Source organism: Cylas formicarius, unplaced genomic scaffold (assembly GCF_029955315.1).
Source record: "Cylas formicarius isolate icCylForm1 unplaced genomic scaffold, icCylForm1.1 PGA_scaffold_2__14_contigs__length_35257938, whole genome shotgun sequence".
In the NCBI taxonomy this organism is placed as follows: domain Eukaryota; kingdom Metazoa; phylum Arthropoda; class Insecta; order Coleoptera; family Brentidae; genus Cylas; species Cylas formicarius.
In genome coordinates, this window is record NW_026844319.1 from 2,522,225 (window position 1) to 2,541,784 (window position 19,560).

General features: G+C 39.3%; 1 protein-coding gene across 1 annotated transcript; it reads left to right on the top strand.

The window, feature by feature from the left end:
• Window positions 1-3,438: 3,438 nt before the first annotated feature.
• LOC132698224 (NADH-quinone oxidoreductase subunit B-like) lies at window positions 3,439-8,417 on the top strand. Its single transcript, XM_060664180.1, has 2 exons — window positions 3,439-3,821; window positions 7,904-8,417. Exons 1-2 carry the CDS (start codon window positions 3,439-3,441, stop codon window positions 8,229-8,231), a joined length of 711 nt encoding a protein of 236 aa, XP_060520163.1. The 3' UTR covers window positions 8,232-8,417.
• The last annotated feature ends 11,143 nt before the right edge of the window (window positions 8,418-19,560 follow it).

Sequence of the window (19,560 nt, forward strand, 5' to 3'; positions counted from 1 at the left end):
TTGGGAAATACTTTTAACGGGAATATTATTGGCCCAAAGAGCTGAAACCTTTGGCCACCGCCGTGACCTGAGTTTTCCCAGAATGACTTCTTTCTATGCAATGCAATGTTTTAAATGAATTTTATGACCGCTTAGGATATTGTCTAACTGTTAATGGAATGTTGTTTGAACATTTCTTTAAAAAATAATGTTTATTTTAAATGTTTCTTTTTAGCAATGTTTTGTATCCGTAGTTTTTACTGTAATTATTAATTATTAAACGGTCCTTTCAATAAAATTCATTCCAAGAACGCTTTAAGGGACGAGGAAGTCTTAAGAAGCAAATATGATTTTGATTCTAAGAAAATCATAATGATATATTTACATACTTAGTTTATTTTGAATAAAAACCAATTATGTATGTCTTTATTGTAAAACAATCTTTATGTCATTTGCAGCTTGACGTCGTCAAGCTTTGGAGATTGTGTCATCGAAAATTTTCGCTAGTGTTTATTGTATCGACCTTACACATATTCGTCATAAGTAGCTATATAACTCAATGTAGCCATCATATTTAATTCAATAATCGAATAAGATAAGATACTGGCTCCTTTGCTATAAAATGTACAAGGGAGCCAATATTTGGCCCCCTAAAAATTTACAAGGAATTTCCAATGTTCCGCTCGACAATGCAAATCACCTGGTATATAATTTTTCGCTGTTTATTTTCTGTTAATTTTTTATTTTCCAAATTGGGTAATTAAATTAATATTTCAGTTTTGGTCTAAGTTTTTTTTTTCTGAACAATAAGTTCTTAACGCTGTTAAAGTTTTGCTTTGGAATGCAATTGTTGCTGTTCAATCATGAAAACACAAATTCTCAGCTTTCAAACCCTTTCCAGAGTAACCCACAGCTCACTGCACAATTGGTGGCAATTCTAATTTTATACTCACTTATTAAACGGATTAACTTTGGTTGTTGGACCGGTGCGAGAAACGTGATATTGCTTGACTAAAGTCTCAACTTTTTGTTACAGTCGACGAAATTTATTTTCAGCGATCAAATACCAGGAGCTTTACCGAAGTATTTGAGGCAGCGACGTAGATGAAACACTTGGTAGCGACACGATTCGAGTTCTGTACAAACAAAACCTATCTCGTGCTTTCCAAGTGGAAAAAGGCTGTGATTGAATCGGAAATTAGATTTTTTTGTATAGCGATATTTCTATTTTATATTACATACAAATCAAGTTTTATTTGCTTTTTTCATTAACGAGTGATTTGATAAATTTCGAATAAACAGACGCAAAAAACTCTGATATAAAATTATTAAAAGTAGATAACATAATTATAGAAAATCAACTTATCGGTTCAAATTCGCTAACCGCGCTCTCGTTGGCCATAACGTCAATGTCGGTATCGATACCTTCATTTTGATAGCAACCAAACATTTTCATATGTGCAATATTAGCAATGCGATATTGGATATTAATTATTTTTCTACCAGCAAACTTTCACTGACGTTTTCCTCCTATATTTTCAGTAATTGCAGTTTTGGTGCAAATTCACCAAAATATAACTTTAATATTACTAGCTTGTCCTACCATATAGTCTCCTCTTTTTCAGGTCTTCTCAAGTTCGAGCAGGACTATTGGTATCTCGGAAATCGGAAGAGATACGAAGTCGGTTAAATAGAGGCAAAGTTGCATAATTTGGTGCTGAATTTAAATCGAGTGAGTCTTGAGTCGGAGATATCCTGAAAAGAAAAATTAAAACAATTACAAAAAAACAATGGCGTCCCAAAATTGACAATAAAGCCAAATTTACACAAACAATAATGTGGCCATGAAACAAAATCATTATTATATCAATCCGTCTCGAAGTATTTGTTAAATACTAGAGTTTTAATTACATTATACTTTGATAACTAATTATTAGTGTAGCAAAAAATGAAGTATTCAATATATAATATAAAATAAGCGGAAACCTAGGAATTTTTATGACCCTGAAAAGCATGTAATAATAGAGATTAGATGTTCAAATTGAAAGCCATCTGCTTCGATATGTTTTGCGATTACCCTTGGCAATTTTAATATTGCACGTTGAATAAACCCAGCAGGAATAGCACTGATGTCTCGAACTAAATTGGGTCGTAGTGCATTTATGTCATTCGGGATTTCACGATATAAACAATTTTTTAAATATTAAATATTAAATATAATTTTATTATTCCACGAGAGTAGGGTATATTCGCGGGTTCCAGATCATGTTCCCTGAACTCCCCACTCCTCACGCCACCCAAATCCCCACCAATAAACCCTCCACTACTCACACATCAATGAAATAAAGTTGATTACTGTTCTGGCACAACGGAACACCCTGCATACAAAAATACTATAAATAAGGGTCACAACACCTTTTGTAATTAACTTGTTTTCCTCAGTGTCGTACTTATTGAGATAAGGTATAGGAACATGTAGATTGCAATGGAAGCGAGGTCTCATATAACCCCAAAGAAAGTAGCCCCACTAACTTCAGTCAACTTCGTTCAATTTCTATTCGTCCGACATTGTCGAAGATTTTCGATAAAATTATGGTAATCCAAATTGTTTTCGTGCAGATTTCAACTGCTCCACTGCCCTTTCCGATGTTCCGATGTAACGGGCGATATTTTAATAGCCTTAGATAGTAAAAGTGCATGTGCTCTAATATCACTGGATTTCTCAAAAGCTTTTGTTCTACTTTAATGCACAGGCCATAAACCTTCCGTCATTTCCATCCGAGAGATAACAGAGAGTAGTTTGTTAGCCAACATTTATTGGCCTTTTTTTTTACTTCGATTAGTTTGCTGAATATGTCTCGAAGTTCAGTTTTTTCAATCAATAAATGCCAAGAAACTTTTGGCATAGCTCTTTTATGCCAGGTTGCAGTCTGTATACGTTAATGTGAGCCTTTTTTTTGGTACACATGACAATGTTTGAGGTGAACGTTTCTATTCCGTGTGTACCCTATATTGTTCTGGGCTTCCTTTTTATATGCTACAGTGTGCTCCAATTATTGTTGCTCCCTTATTATTCGTTGTTTGGTTGGAGGACGGCAGTTTGTGCTGGTCTAATACCCTTGTGAACCTCATTTTTTGTAGTTTTGGGGGCATATGGCTGTTGTGAAGCATTTCCACTTATTCCTGCATTAATAGCTAGTGAGTAGCTAGGTTTTTAATTGAAATTGGCAGCGTTTGTAACAGTTGGTTTAAATTCTTCGTTACTTAAAAGATTAACTAATATATCCTTATCTTGAAGCGACTTACTTACTAACCTGTAATTTTGGTCCGCGTGGGTTTCGCACCCAATGCAAGGTTGAACAATCGAAACTTTCTATTAGATTTTTATGGTATTCAATTATTTTTAGATCATTAGAAATCTTTTTATTCTACTACTACTGCGGGTCAACTGAAACTTTAATGACTCTAAATCAATTTCATTGTCAAAATCGGAAAAATAGAGGAACTTCCAATTTGACATTGACATTTTTAATTATGACGATTTTTTTAAAAACATCGGCTGGAGTGAAACTGGTCAAACGGTTATGGAGCACAACCAGTCCAAACACGAAGCCGGAAAATATAAAGCCGCCGCCACACATGTTCAAAGTATACAAAAAAGGAGAATGGAGGACGTACTCTCCATTCCAAGACCACCAGAACTGGCTCGAGTATGTTTTGGCCAGGTCTGACGATTTGATCAATTGGAGTAGGAGTAGGTCGATATGGCCAATGACTTTCGGACTGGCTTGCTGCGCCGTTGAAATGATGCACATAGCTGCGCCCAGATACGACATGGACAGGTTCGGTTTTCCCATTTGTTACTTTCACTTGTCACATATTTTGAAATTTTTGTTTTTATTTTTATTTTTATAAAAATTAAAAATTTATATAGTGTGTGTGTGTGTGTGTGTGTGTGTGTGTGTGTGTGTGCGTGTGCGTGTGCGTGTGCGTGTGCGTACGTGGGTGTGTGGGTGTGTGCGTGCATGTGCGCGTGTGTGTGCGTGTGCGTGTACGTGCGTGCGTGCGTTTGTGCGTGCGTGCGTGGGTGTGTGTATGTGTGTGTAAAGCGGATATTTGAATCCATAAGAGATGCGAAGATGGTGAAACTAATGATGCTTCTAAAGTGATGGGTGGGGCAAGCGCTACTGCATTTGCGGACGACGTGGGTTTTTAGTAGAAGACTGATACTTGGGAACATTGAAAAGACAAAATAAAACGTAATTTTTTTAACAAGAACAAACAACAACTTTACAACAACTGGGTCTAGTTCCTATAGCAACCCCTAAATTTCAACTCGAGAGTTTTTGACATAAAATCTAACAAATTAAAGTATCTAGGAGTAATTGTTGATAGTCATTTGAGATGAGACCACCAAACCGAATATATAACAAACATATTTGAATCACTTGTAGCACTTTTTATATTTTCTTGCAAAAATTTTAGAGTTAGACCAACTTATTACCTGTTCAGTTCCTGTATAATCGGTTTTTCTATAATCGCTGTGTAGTCACTTTTGGAAAGGAAGCGTAACGCATAATTACAATTGTTTATAGTCTGCCAAATAAAACGGTTTGATTAATTGATTAAAACCTTGCACTATACTCTCACTCAATGGCATTTAAGTTACTGAATTTTAGAGTGGGGTGGGTTGACAAACAAATATTTAGAGGGAATTAACATTTGACAAAAATGGATTTTAAAAATTATTGTCAGCCATTGTTAAACAACAATTCTATCTTTTGGCGGTTTTCATGTAATAATTTACGAACAATAACGGAACTTTTGAAGATCTTTTAAACAGATGAAAACGACATATCCTGGAACTTTCGTGTTTCCTGGTATATGTATATGTATTTTTCAATTGAAAATATTTGTTTTCTCAAACCATGCAGTAATAATAAATGTCGTCACCGCGTCTGGACTGACCGGGAAAAATACCGATTTTGATATGGATTTTTTCAAATATCTCGAGTAGCTTATACGATAGTAGATACAGTAATACTTAAAACAAATAGCCATATTTTTCGCGAATTTTTTTACGACTAATAATTTACTCTCGAAAAGAACAATTTTCATTTATTTCATTCATTTAGCATTTTGTCGATAAATGGAAAACCCAAAAATGCTTAAAATAAAAGTTATGGAACCGGATCTAAATGCTACATAAATAAATAAATTAAGAAAAAAGTTGCAAAATTTAATGGTTAACGAAAAAACTTAGAAATTCCAAACGCTTTCGAAGATACTCCATAAAAACTGAAATATAGCTTTGAGAGATTTTAAGTAAGAAGTTTTATTTCTGCGAAATCTCAATATGATTCTATATTGCCTAAATCCATTAAACCCATTCACCGTTGAAACCAACAAGTTTCTAATTTTCGCAAGCGGTAAGTTGTCCAAATATTCTTCAATGTCGTGCTCCATAAGCGCCATATTAAATGGGTTCCAAAAATCCCAGTTCACATATTGAACCCAAAACGATGTTAATGTCCAGATATTCGATATACTCGGGGAGTCTCTCGCCGGTTAAAAATTCCATTCATTGTAACCATACTCTTGTCCCACCATATAATTTATTGGAAAAGTTTTAACGTTTCTGACGCTTATTAGTTGTACGTTCTATTTTTCTAACAGCTGTTTCCGGATTTTTAGTTGCACCTAACAATAAATTATTTCCTTTTTCTTATTTGCAATGTTCATTTCTGTAAAACACTGGTTCCAAAAAAACAACATATTGATTAGGATTTGTAATTAAACTTCCAAAAAAGTTTGTACTCAGTTGTTTTCTCTGTGGGTAGTTATTTAAGTACATACGCCCAGCTTCAACGAAGTTACTGTAGCATAAGAGATAGCATTTTAGCACATCCATATTACATTCCATTTTGTGTAGCAAAAAAAAAGCAACAGCAACGTTGCTGTTATACCTTATTATAATAAGTACGACACTGAGAAAAAAAACAAATCGCCCTCTTCAAATAGGAGTGGCACACAAAAAGTACGTCTTTAAAAAAAATAAATAACAGGCATACAAAAATGCATAGAGATTATTCCAAAACCTTTTTTTATATTATTGTTGTGGAAACAAAAGTTTAAGTAAACAAATAAATATAATAAGACATTTCCCAAGTTTTGGATGGGTGGATTCTCCAGAAGATGTTGCTGATAAAATGTTTTTTGTTCTACTTTCTCCTTTTCGCCGCTATTTGAACAAGAAACACACGTTTCCCACTGGTTTGTCTTCACCACGAAAAAAGACATCTTATGATAATTGTTTCTTCTTTTCTCGGCCAGCATCGTAATCTCGGTGCAGTTCCGCTATTTTCTTGCCTCTTGCGACAACGATAGTGGCTTTCTATCCTTGGAGTTAAATGAATGCAATGTAATTAATGTAATTATTTAAAGGACAATCTGTGGTCTGTGACAAATAGTGGTACATTTGAAACTAGAATGTTATGTTATGATAGACAACGTCATATTTCATCATCATCATCATATGTATGATTCGTGTATTTTATTTTAAATATAACTAAACCTAGTTTATTCTTAAACATTAACTAGTTAAATTTCATTTAAAATCAACAAGTAATTTAAGTAAAAAGAAATGCATTGTACCAGCAAAAGCTGTATTCCGGTCTAATAATAATTCACGAGAGGTTCGGTTTCAAGAAAGGCTCATCTACCGAATTGAACCGTTTTACTTGCCTGGACGTGCTGGTAAACACCTTGTAACAGGAGGAAGGGATACATACATATACAGACTTCTCCAAGGCGTTTGATAGGATACATGATGCGTTGTTGATTAAGAAACTCGGGTGGGTGTTTATGTTATACTATGTGTTTTGTTATTCTACTGCGTCGGATAGCTAACTACGAGCAAATTTTATTAAAATTTTGTTTTCTGAATATCTTAACTTTGATGAATCAATGATAGAATACTTTGGAAGACACCCAAGCAAAAAATGTATACGAGTTTTGGTTACAAGGTATTGTGTTTGAATGCTGTATGGCTGATGCATTTCAAGGCAGCAATCCAAGGGGAAACCCTTTCTATGAAAATGGATTTGGACAAAACGCAGCATCTCTTATCATCATGATGGACGACCTTTTGCTTGGTTTTAATATTTTACATTATCTGAAGATCTGGTGGTTATGAATGGACAGGAACAATCCGCGACAATCGTATTCCTAAAACCTGTTCTCTACCTCCGAAAAACGCGTTCACTAAATCTTTACATCAGGTATTGATAAGGAAGACGGAATCATTGTTGTAAAGTGGCAGTCAGCGTAGCCTCTACCTGCCATGTATTCAATGCCATTTCTCAAGTAAAAAGAATCTCGCACAAGGAAAAAAGAATAAAACTGGTTTATTGACGAAAATATTTCAAGATATCTTTCAGAAGAAAAAAGTGGTAGTGGCTTCTTTCGACGTGGTCAGTCGATACCAATAAGGTAAACGCAGGATCTGTCGGGTGTAAACGTAAGAGCTAACCACCATTAAGTCACTTTTGCATTATCTCGAGGAATACAAAACAGTTTCAAAAGGATCGGGTAGACCATCTACTTCTAAAAACAGCGTCACTTTGAACCGAGTGTCTGATGATATTCGGCATAATCAGAAAGAAAAAGTAAAGTTTGTGCAACATGAGTTTATGCATAGATGTAATTATATTGTTCATAATAAATAAACATTTTTTACAATGTACAACATATATTTCGACATTTACCATATGGTAACGGCAGTTTTTTTGGCAATTAGATGGGAAAAACTAGTTTACTTGATCATAATATATAAGAATTATAACCACGCATAACTTATTTCTAAAAGAAAAAAATCCCCTCTTTTAATTAATTTGTTGCCATAATTAAGTCACATCATTTTCAGATTCGGGGTGGTATTTAGAGCATCGCCTAGGCAATCCGATGTGTTAATCGTGGCTGGTACACTCACCAACAAAATGGCACCCGCTTTTCGAAAAGTATACGATCAAATGGCCGACCCCAAGTGGGTTATTTCGATGGGCAGTTGCGCCAACGGCGGCGGTTACTACCATTACTCCTACTCGGTGGTGAGAGGATGCGACCGCATCGTGCCGGTGGACATATACGTGCCTGGGTGTCCTCCCACCGCGGAAGCTCTGATGTATGGTGTATTGATGTTGCAGCGCAAGATGAAGAGGCACCGGTTTCTGCAAATGTGGTATAGAACTTAGAAATTCATTAAACATTATCTGCGCATGCTTGAAATATGCCAGGCATTAGTGTAGTATTTGTGAAACATTTTTTAATTTCGTTAAATATATTTTATGTAAATGTAGTTCAAAGAAGGTACTTATATTTTAAATTTTTGAGAAGCTTCTTTCCATTCATGTTTTTTTTTAAGTACCGGGTCAACTAGAATATTGGCGATCAGTCGCATTATCTTCACTTTCCCCCCAACGCAGCTCTCTCTCTCTCTCTCTCTCTCTCTCTCTCTCTCTCTCTGGATGACACCTTCGACCTATTGTCACCACCACTAAATTAAAACTTCTATATTAAAACCCTTTTCAGGAAAGTTGATAGTATCGTACTTAATTATTATCATTTGATTAAAGAATTAAAAAGTATTCCATTTAATCCACAGGATATTCTGGTTAGTTTCGACAAAGAATCCCTCCTTAATAAAGTCACTATTTTTGAAACTCTCAACATTATTTCAGATATATCCACACGTCTGGGACATATTTGTCTTGTAATGGTCAAAGTTACGAACGTCAAGAACAGCTATGGATTCTCCATTATTATCAGTCATTACAAATATATATGTGGAAGCTTTTGAGAAAAAACCCTCCACACCTTCCATCTAAAACCAAAATTATGTGAACGCTGCTTTGATGATCTTTTTTGTTATTTGCCGTCATGGTACGATACATTCGGAACATACGTTTTACCATTGAAGTAGAAACTAATAATGTTCTTCCATTCTGTTTAAAGAGAGCCTACATACAGAGACCGATACCTTAATGCATTGTCACATCACCATCCGAACCAAAAATTATCGGTTATCAATTCTCTCGTTTAAACTATCTAAACGCTCTGTTTTCTAATAATTTCCACGTTCGAGTTATTAATCCTTCCAAAATATGCTTGAACACAACCTTCCAAACACAATGCCACTGTTATTGTCCCTTATATTCAAAACATCACTGACAACATATCAAAAGTTCTTAAGAAATATAACGTCAAAATCAAATTTCCCACTTGTCCAAAAATCGTAGAATTATAGAAGGAATTGCATAAATAGTTATTCACCTTTTTTTTTATTATAAACTGCTCTTAAATTAAATTAAATCAAAAATATATTTTTTTTAGTGCCTTCTTCAATTTGAAAACATTCCTAATTAAAAACCTAAGAAAAAAAAATAAAGTGTTTAGACGGTGATATTTATATTTATGTTTACATAGCTTTTTAATGTTTTATACTGATTAAATCATAGCGCGTAGTGTTTTACGCATGCGTTGTATAGGGTGTTCCCTAATAATTCGCCGCCGTCATCTTTTTAAAAGTGTAGCGCTCGTCCAGCTTATATTGTAATGTTTTTAAGATATTTAGCTCCAAACTTGTTAAAATGTGGAGGTACACCCCAATCCACTATAACAGCGCTGGCTGCCGAAAAACAATCAAATAAGTCGTTTTGCATTATAACGAAGAACACGAAGAGAATGCAGGGAATTGCTTGGAGAACCTGTGCAGTTAAGAAGCAGAGTCAGATATATAGGAAACAATTTCACAAATGAAAATCTTGAAATAGCAAAACGCGGACAGTTCAATTGGATTAAAACGAAAAGTTAGATACCTTACTTAAAAAGAAATAATTAAGGTTCTGTATTAATTTATAGAGAATCCTGGAACTTCCACTTAAGCTGCTCGAAATTTTATTGACAGAGAGACAGAATATTAGTAGGATGCAGTCTTGCGAAGATATGGTATGACGCCACAACACTCACTTCTGACGCACCCAGAATCCACGTTTTGTATTATAAGAGATTGACTGTGCCTAATAGCGGAAAGGTACCTGAAATTTTTACAAAATGAAATTGAGAATTTTCTGAAATATATTTAACTTCGCAACAAGACGATGTTCAATCATAATGTTGCGCTTTGGACAGATTATCTTAATCGCCGTTTTCAAATATGAATTGGACAACACGGATCAGTTCCTTGGCCACCAAATAGTCCAGATTTTACTTTCCTGGACCCTTTATTTTTGGGAGAGTTAAAAGAAAAAGTCTACGCAGAGAGAATTCGAAATTTTAATGACTCAACGCAAATAATTTTACAATCAATACACTATCTAAGCCTTCAGTTTTTAATAAACATCATTACTAAATTTTGGTCACTTACGACGCGGATTAACCTATAGTAAGAGATAGTTTTTTCGTATTTTTTTTTGTTTTGGTGGTCAGCGCCCGAAAAGCAGCATCGCTTTTTTTGTTGTACTCGGGGTTGACTACGCCAAGCGCGCATAATGGTCAGAGATAATTTATTCTTTGGAGGCAGCAGCACAAGTTGCTGTATTGGACTCGAAAAATTTATTTAAATTTAAGATGCATTACGAGGATTTAACAGATATAAGGGAAGAGTTTAATAGTATTCACGACTCTATACTTGAAACATTGACGTTCAAGCTGAGTGTGCTATATTGAATACTTTTGATTAACATGTTTATTCGGTAAAAGCGGTTCATCACGATTTAGTTTCAAAGAACGTGGTTGACCCAAAAACTCAAGACATATTCTCAGACTCTGCGTTTGCTTAGTTTTTTTCACCTTAAATTAGATATTCCTCATTTTGATGGTAATTTGAAAGATTGGCCAACCTTCATTGAATTATGTACTGGGTTGTTTCATGACAACATACATAACATATATAACTTCTTACTTGTCGAACAATCCATCGTCCATCGTGAGAGCAATTCCCAATGTAGGCGATAATTATTTGATTACATTTGAGGCACTTATCATGAAATTGTTGACTTTCCTAGAGTTAAACTGGATTCTCCAGACTCACTCAGAAATTTATTAGATTGTGTATCGAAAAATTTGGAAGCTCTGAAAGCGCTAGGACTTACAACTGAAGAATGGTCATTTTTGATTTTTGAGGTCGTTCTAAAAGAATTATTTTCGACAACAATCAAGAGGTTTGAATTGGAAAATGCTTCGAACGAGATACGAAAATGTTCGAATTTCAAATCGTTTCTGGAGAACCAATGTACCCCTCTGGAAAAGATTTCCATCGCTAGCTCATCTAACATTTTTAGTAGTAATTCGCTTACGAAGCATATCAATAATACTAAGAATCAAAATAATCATTCTCTCTCTTCGAAATCCGACTCCCCATGTTTCTTAAATTCAAGCGAAGCGAGCGCCTGTCCCCTTTGTTGGACGACCCACTCTTTCCTAGAATGTCCAGCATTCATTAAAAAATCACCCCTCGACATGTATCGTTTGCCAAAATAACGATAATTATGCCTTTTGTGTTTGAGTTCATTCCATTTGTCATCGGACTGTCAGTCGAAATCTAAGTGCAGTATTTGAAAAGCTCGCACAGCAATTCAGTACCAACCGTTTGATGAGCCTAGTTCCTTAGTTTCGAAAAACACGGGAGTAGTCTACGTTCTGCATCGGAGATGGAAGGACCTCTGAAGAAGCTCGCCACTCGTGCTAGCGAAACGTTAGGAAGTAATTCCAATCGACGACGGCCTTTAAACCCGAATGAAGATAATAGCCTCTCCAGGTTAGTCTGATCACTGAAACATGTTTTAATACTCTGCGTGTTAAGTTCGTGCACACAGATCGCTCCATTCATGGCCTCGGAGATCGGTCCATAAGGGCTACTGGCACAATAACTCTAGTCCGATCATCTCATCATCATAGAGGTGGATTTTGTTGTGGTTGACTAGATTTCGTCTGCTATGTCTGGAAGATACATTTGTAAAGAAGTGGTACCTCCATGTCGGAATATTAAGTTAGCTGATCCTCACTTCAATATATCTGCAGCAATTCTTAACAATATTGTCCCGGAGCAGAGAATTCGCCCGCTTTGGTCAATACGATTTTTGGTTTCGCTTTTATAGGAAAATTATCTGAGTCATTATATCAACCTTCAACTTCGTTGTGTGGGTTTATTGACACTTCAGCTCCACTAGAAGACGACTTGAAGAGACTCTGGGAGTTGGAAGATGTTCCGGAAGTGCCTTTTAATTCTCCAGAAGATCTGGCTTGTGAGAAGCACTTCTTGGAAAACCATTCTCTCTAACCGGAACCCTGTCACGGTTCCGTTTTATTATTACCCCTTATTGGCGTATTTAAGATATTAATTTATCAAAGATTAGGACCGTCGTATTATTTGGGCGAGAGTCTTTAGTGAATGTGGCTAACGCCGATTAGAGGCTTAGCGCGGCATCTGTGGGTTGGTAAAATACTGGTTGCATAGTTCCCGAAAATTGATTCCTAATGGGTTTTATTTTTTTTCAACGTTATACAAAGCTGCTTTACAGCGAAGCAGTAGATTTTTCTATCGAAGTCCGTAGTAGTCCTGTTCCGGATTTCCGAAGTATTGGTTTGGAAGTGTTAGGTTGGTATTGTGCCTAGGGTTATTTTGTTTTGTTAGTTTTCGATCGGTTCCTATTCTCAGGCCTCGATTCCCTCCAATTTTTTTGTGGCTGAGGACTTATATTTAAGGTGGTGAACGGGGTTTTGGGACTCCTTTTTTCCTCGATGGATTTGATGGCGGCAAAAGCCTGGTGAAGGTCATTGCAATATTGGTTTTAAATTTCCCGAGTTTGGGGATCGAGCCTTCCGCCGCGGCTACTGCGACTTGTTGCTTGGGTGCACAAGTTTCCCGAGAGGGGATTTATCTGCCGTCCAATTCCCGATAGAGACTCCTAGGGGCACCCGACATCGTTGGTCCCCCATTAAGAAAACCCTCGTGGCCGAGGTAGGTTAACCTGGCACTGTTTGCTAATTTTACGCTGTTAGGGAGGTAGTGTTTCTAGAGACGCTTGTTTTTAGGGTTTTTTTTTATCTTCTTGGTTTTTCTGCTTGTCCGGGTTTGGGTTTGTTGGATTGGTGGAGCTGTGACCCACTGATTGGTACGGAGTCTGCCCGTGCACTGTCTCCGGACTTGCTTCTGTTGGATTTGTGGAGCTGTGACCCACTGATTGGTACGGAGTCTGCCCGTGTACTGTCTTCGGACTTGCTTTTGTGGGATTTGTGAGCTGTGACCCACTTATTGACCGAGCCCCGTGCACTGTATACGTAATCCGCCTAGAAACACTTGGGCTAAGACGTGGCGAGCGGTGGACGCCGAGGACGGTAATGCAACGGGACATGAAACTATGAAGCTTGTGAGGTACCGTTAGTTATATGGGATTTTGTTAATGCTATAAGTGGCCCTCCCCTGTTGTGACGCACCCGTATGAGTGGCACTAGCCCGATTTATTCGAAAATAACCTCTGCTATTGCAAGTTGCAGAACCTGTTCTCCGCGGGCGTTCTGTATACCCCTGGTGCACACTTTACTAAGTTTCAGTAAATCACCTGATACACCCGTAATTTAGTTGGTCGAGCTTTAACATTGTATATTGGTTTAGCAAGTTTTACCGAATTAGGTTATATTATTTCCAGCTAATTAAATTCATTCACTTAAATTTAGATTTTCATTTCCTTGCCCCATTTAAGAAGTTGAGCCCACTGCGAAGGTGCCGAGGTACAGAGCAGGCAGAGCTTTTTCGTGATTTGGGGGCTCACCTTGTGCTGTTCAGTCTGGTTCAGCTGCGGTAACCAAGCCGGACCGTAGATTTACAATTCACGTGGCGCCCAGAATTCAACATTTTGTTAGGGCTTGGTGATAGCAGCTAAACTACCCTGAATATCTGCGGGTAACCTAGCCGGGTATTGTGGTGCCATTTACCATACGCCCCTGAGATTTTGGCACGTCACATTTTGGCGCCCAACGTTAATAATCTTTTATCAATTGGGATTCTTTTTTTTGCTTTGGTTTTTTATTTTGTACCTATTGGGAGTGAATGTATGCTGCGACTAACTTTCCGCTAGTAATATCCGCTTAGTTGTATCAGATTCTATTCACCACACTCCGGGAACGTACAGGGTGCACTAGGGGAATAAAAGCCTTGTCAATTACATATACGGCTCATATACTTTGCAAATAGCGAGATTGATTGGTTCTGTCCTATAATTATTGCATTATCGTGTTTCGTCGCCATTTTGTTTTGCATTGTCTCGCGCATACCGGGTGTTTTGCAATTTCTATTGTGTTGAGAATATTTTTGTCAATTTCGGTGTGAATTTTAAATTCTTATGTGTTGCGGTGCTGTATAGTTAAATATTATATAATCTAGATGCCGGTATTTGTTGGGCTGCCTAAAATATACAGGGCGCATTGTTTTCTTTACCTTCCCTTATGAAATATTTTGATCACTGATTTAATTTGACTGTTGCGCATATACAGGGTGTGTCACACAAAGTTCAATTGATTAGCTACATTATTGCTCATGTACAGGGTGGGTCACCGAATTTTAATTTAATTTAGCAGCATTGTTATTCGTTTATATGTTGTATTCTTAAATTATTGTTGTATACACACGTGTTTATTTATATTTCTTATATATACGAATGTGAATATCGGGTGATTTACACGAACCAAGGGGTGGTTTCGATTTTAAATATTTTGGTGCAGTAGAAACAGTTAAGCCAAAATCGCTCGCATATATGTTATTGATTTCATTTCGCCCCATATTATTTAAAGTGTGTCGGCATCACCTACTTCGAAGTATACAGGGTGCGTACGAAACAATTCATTATTCAACTCCGTCTCGTAGGTTTATCTGCTGGTGTTTTTTTGGTGGGCACTTTGCTTCCCTGTTTTCCTCTGCTTTTTCTTTCTTTCGCCTTCCAACGAGGGGTGGGGGTTTATTTGTTCTGGTTTGCGCGTAAATACTGCAGATCACGATGGAGATCAATCGATTGAGGACTGATGAATTAACCTGGGAGCTGAGATTGAGAGGTTGTGAGATTGGAGTCACGGTGGACCATAAGCGCTCTCTACTGAGAGAGGCCATACATAAAGACCAGCCTTTCGACCCAAGTTTTAAACCAGACCCTGCCTCAGAACTCGGAGTGTGTAGTGCTAAGTTGGAAGAGTTAATTGGAAATATCCAAGAGTTCGACAGAGACAACCCTAATAATGAATATAAACGAATAAGTAGTCGGCTGTTACATGTCAGGAACCGGTTGGGTTGGATCACAAGTGTACCGGGTGGACTCGAGTCCAGGAAGAAAAACCTGATGCAGTTGGTAGAGGATGCGACGGAAGCCTTGGACGACGCAAATTATATAGCCGGTTTGGATCAGGCGCGAATTAGTAGCCACTCTTCTCAGGGTATTACAGCCAATTTAGGTTTTGATCGTCGTCGGGTCGAACCTCAGACGGGCATAGCAGAGCGACCTGTTGCAGGGGCTCCCATCCATTTTGATGCGGACTTGTGTTCGGACCCGCCAGTGGGCCAATTGGTGGATATAGAACCCAGCGAAGATCATCACTTGTTTGGTGTTAGTCGAACTACTACCACAGCAGAGGCCCAGGAGTGCCTAGATCATTCTGGTGGAGCGGACGGAGATCCGAATAGTGGGAGCAATGGACCTCGCTTCTTCTCGAACCTCGATGGTGACCGAGATTTGCGATCGGTTTTGCATGGGTTGGAACTACAGAGTTTTCTCAGAGATAGGAGTCAGCGAACTTGCCAGCGTTTGGCTGATCGACTTGGTCAGTTGGCCTCGAGGCCAGTTTCAACAACAATGGAACTGCCCTATGGCTCTCGAGCGGAAGGCCGAGCCTTTCAGAGTCCTTTTGAATCGAGTCGTCGTGTGTCGTTTGCTGACTGGGACAGGTCGTCCAGATTCGGACCTTGCATAGAGACACTTTCAGAGCGCACGCGTGGTGCAGCTCGTGATACTAGTCCTGGCACCTCTTCGGAATTTGTGTCGAGGGGTAGCAATACTGCACCATTAGAGACCGTTAATAGGGGATACAGTTTGCCAATATATAAGTGGAATACTTACTTCGATGGTAGCGGGAGTGTGGTAGGGTTTATTGAAGAGATAGAACAGTTGGCAGATTCGAGAGGGGTTTCCCGGAGCCAGCTTTTCCTGTCGGTTTATGAACTACTAAGAGGGGATGCAAGGGACTGGTACATGCCTCGCAAGGGAAGTTTCCGGAATTGGGACGATTTTGTAGCAAAACTGGAAGACGCGTTCCTACCGTTGAATTATGAAGATAACTTGATGGAAGAAATCAAACGTCGTACTCAGGGCACCGATAAGCGCGTAATCCTGTATGTAACTCGGATGCAGAATCTTTTTAAAAAACTCGCCGCTAAGAGACCTACCGAGAAGGAGCAAATCAGCATCATCCGGAAGAATTTGCTACCCCACCTTCAGACATCTTTAGCATTTCAGGAGGCTGATACCATTGAAGAACTTATAACTAAAGAGAAAGAAGCTGAGCTTGTTCAGTGGCAGTCGCAGCAGTATGTGCCTCCTCCGTCTCAGTCGCGATTGGTCCAAGAGCAACACCTAGCATATCATCGTACTAGCCCAAGACAAGTATCTGTGAGAGCGATACGGCACGACGAACCCCAACGTGCTGTAGATCCCGTTCAACCGAGTGAGTCTGGAAATGGAACACCCAGACGACGACAGGTACCGACACAGAGTATTGTTTGTTGGAATTGCAACCAGACCGGCCACCGGAAAGTAGATTGTCCACAGCCCCGGCGATTGCAATGTTTCGGTTGTGGTGAAGTTGGATTCTCGAAACGTAATTGCCCGACTTGTTCAAAAAACTCCAGCCAAGGGGGTTAGGTCGTCGAGTCGACTCCCTTCCATCGAAAATCTCGACCGTACAGTCCTCGAATACCGTTGTCTTAGAGAGGAGAGCCTTGGTTAATTATATCGTAGCTCATACCGAAGGAGATCAACGACCTTATCTGGAGATCACCGTACTTGGACACAAGATGTTGGGGCTATTGGATTCGGGTAGTGGCTCGACCTTGGTAGGATTACCGGGGTTTGAGATTCTGAGACGCTTGGGGTTAACTATAGATACCAGCCGCACAACCACCTGCACTGTCGCAAACGGTCAAACATGTAGCAGTATAGGTTTAATAAAAACGCCTATATGCCTCCTGGGAAAAATTTGTGTCGTTGACATTCTCGTGGTGCCTGCTCTCACAAATACACTTATACTGGGTACTGACTTTTGGATTGGAATGGATATTGTTCCGAATTTAAGAGAGGACGTCTGGCACTTTGGAAGTGATCGTAAACCTGTGAACGTTTGTGGAGTTGTTGATGAGGGCAACTTGGGCGAGCGACAGCGCGCGAAGCTGGGAGTTTTGTTGGATGAAAAGTTTAGGAAGATGGGAGACCATCTGGGGTTTACTACTGTTGCTTGTCACGAGATCGTGTTGACGGAGAAGGCAAGGCCGTTAAAACAACGTTATTATCCCGTTTCACCGTTGAAGCAGAAAATTCTGGATGCGGAGGTGGAAAAAATGTTGCGGATGGGGGTGATAGAACCTTCTAGTAGTGCTTGGTCTTCGCCTGTATTGTTGGTACCAAAGGGGGACGGAGAATATCGATTCTGCGTGGATTATCGCGCACTCAATAAAATTACACAAAAAGACGCGTACCCGCTACCATATGTGTCTTCAATTTTAGATAGATTGAGAGGTGCCCGATACCTGAGCGCAGTCGACATCAAATCTGCGTTTTGGCAGGTTGGGGTGAAAAAGGAGAGTCAGGAATATACAGCTTTCACTGTTCCTTCACGTGGACTTTTCCACTTCAAACGCATGCCGTTCGGACTGACCAACGCCCCCGCTACTTGGCAACGTCTTATAGACAGGGTACTAGGAGTGGACTTGGAACCCTATGTGCTCGTTTACTTGGATGACATAATTATAATTTCACCGGACTTTGAAACTCACCTAGGGAAGGTTCTTGATCGTTTGACTGCAGCCGGACTTACCGTGAGCCGTGAGAAGTGTAAATTTTGTTTACCCTCGCTTCGATATCTGGGATTTGTAGTGGACGGAAGTGGATGGCATGTGGATATTGATAAGGTTGGCCGGCTGGTATAGGAAGTTCGTCAGAGGGTTTTCGACGTTGATTGCCCCGTTAACAAGACTTACTCAAAAGAACGTCCCTTTTGTGTGGACCCCAGAGTGTGAAGACGCTTTCAACTCGATTAAGAATGCCCTTATCTCCTCACCGATCTTAACCTGCCCAGACTTTGCAAAATCATTCCAGTTGCAGTGCGACGCTTCAGCTTATGGTATTGGCGCTGTTCTCACCCAAGACTTCGACGACGGTGAGAAGGTCATCTGTTTTCTGTCAAGGTCCCTGACGAAACAGGAAAGGAATTACTCTACTACCGAGAGAGAGTGCTTGAGCGTGATTTGGGCAGTCGAAAAGCTGAGACATTACCTGGAAGGTACCCACTTCACAATTGTGACGGACCACGCTTCCCTGGTTTGGCTTAACAACTTGAAAGATCCTACTGGACGCTTAGCGCGATGGGCGCTGCGCTTGCAGCCCTACGACTACACCATATTGCACCGCAAGGGTAAGGATAATGTCGTTCCCGATTTTTTGTCCAGGAGCGTACCCGTGGCCGTCGACGCTGTTGACCTTAGGAGTGACGACCATGATTTCGCTGACACCACCGATTCGTGGTTTAACGGGATGAAGGAGAGAATAAACGTCCGCCCAGATAAGTTTCCACAGTGGCGTGTAGAAAATAACCTAGTATACAAATATGTGAAGTGCACTTTTCCGGAGCTGTCTACTGCAGCCGACTATTGGAAAATAGTTGTTCCCAAGGACAAGAGAAGGTCCATTATCCGTGAACATCACGATGTTCCTCGTGCAGGACATATAGGAATTCACAAGACTTATTGGAAGATCCGCCAGCGTTATACCTGGCCGAAAATGCGGTCTGACGTCGCAAGGTATATCCAGCGTTGTTGTGTATGCGCACAACAGAAACCGGAACAAAAAGCGGCCGCCGGGCTTATGGGTTCCCGTCCGAAAATTGAAGAGCCCTGGCGAATGATAAGTCTGGATTTTATGGGTCCATATCCCCGGAGCAAAAATGGGCACTGCTACCTTTTGAACGTCTGTGACTATTTTAGTAAGTACGTTTTGTTGTTTCCGTTGCGTAGCGCGACATCCAGGGCGCTGTGTCGTACTGTCGAGGAACAAATATTCTGCGTCTACGGAGTCCCGCAAATTCTAGTGTGTGACAATGGTAGGCAAATGAAGAGCAACGAATTCCGCAACCTCTGTAATAAATACCGCACCAAGATACATTACACCGTACATTACCATGCTCAAGCCGATCCTGTCGAGAGGTATAATAAAATAATAAAGACCATGATAGCTAGTTATTTAAACGAGAATCATCGTCAATGGGACGAGA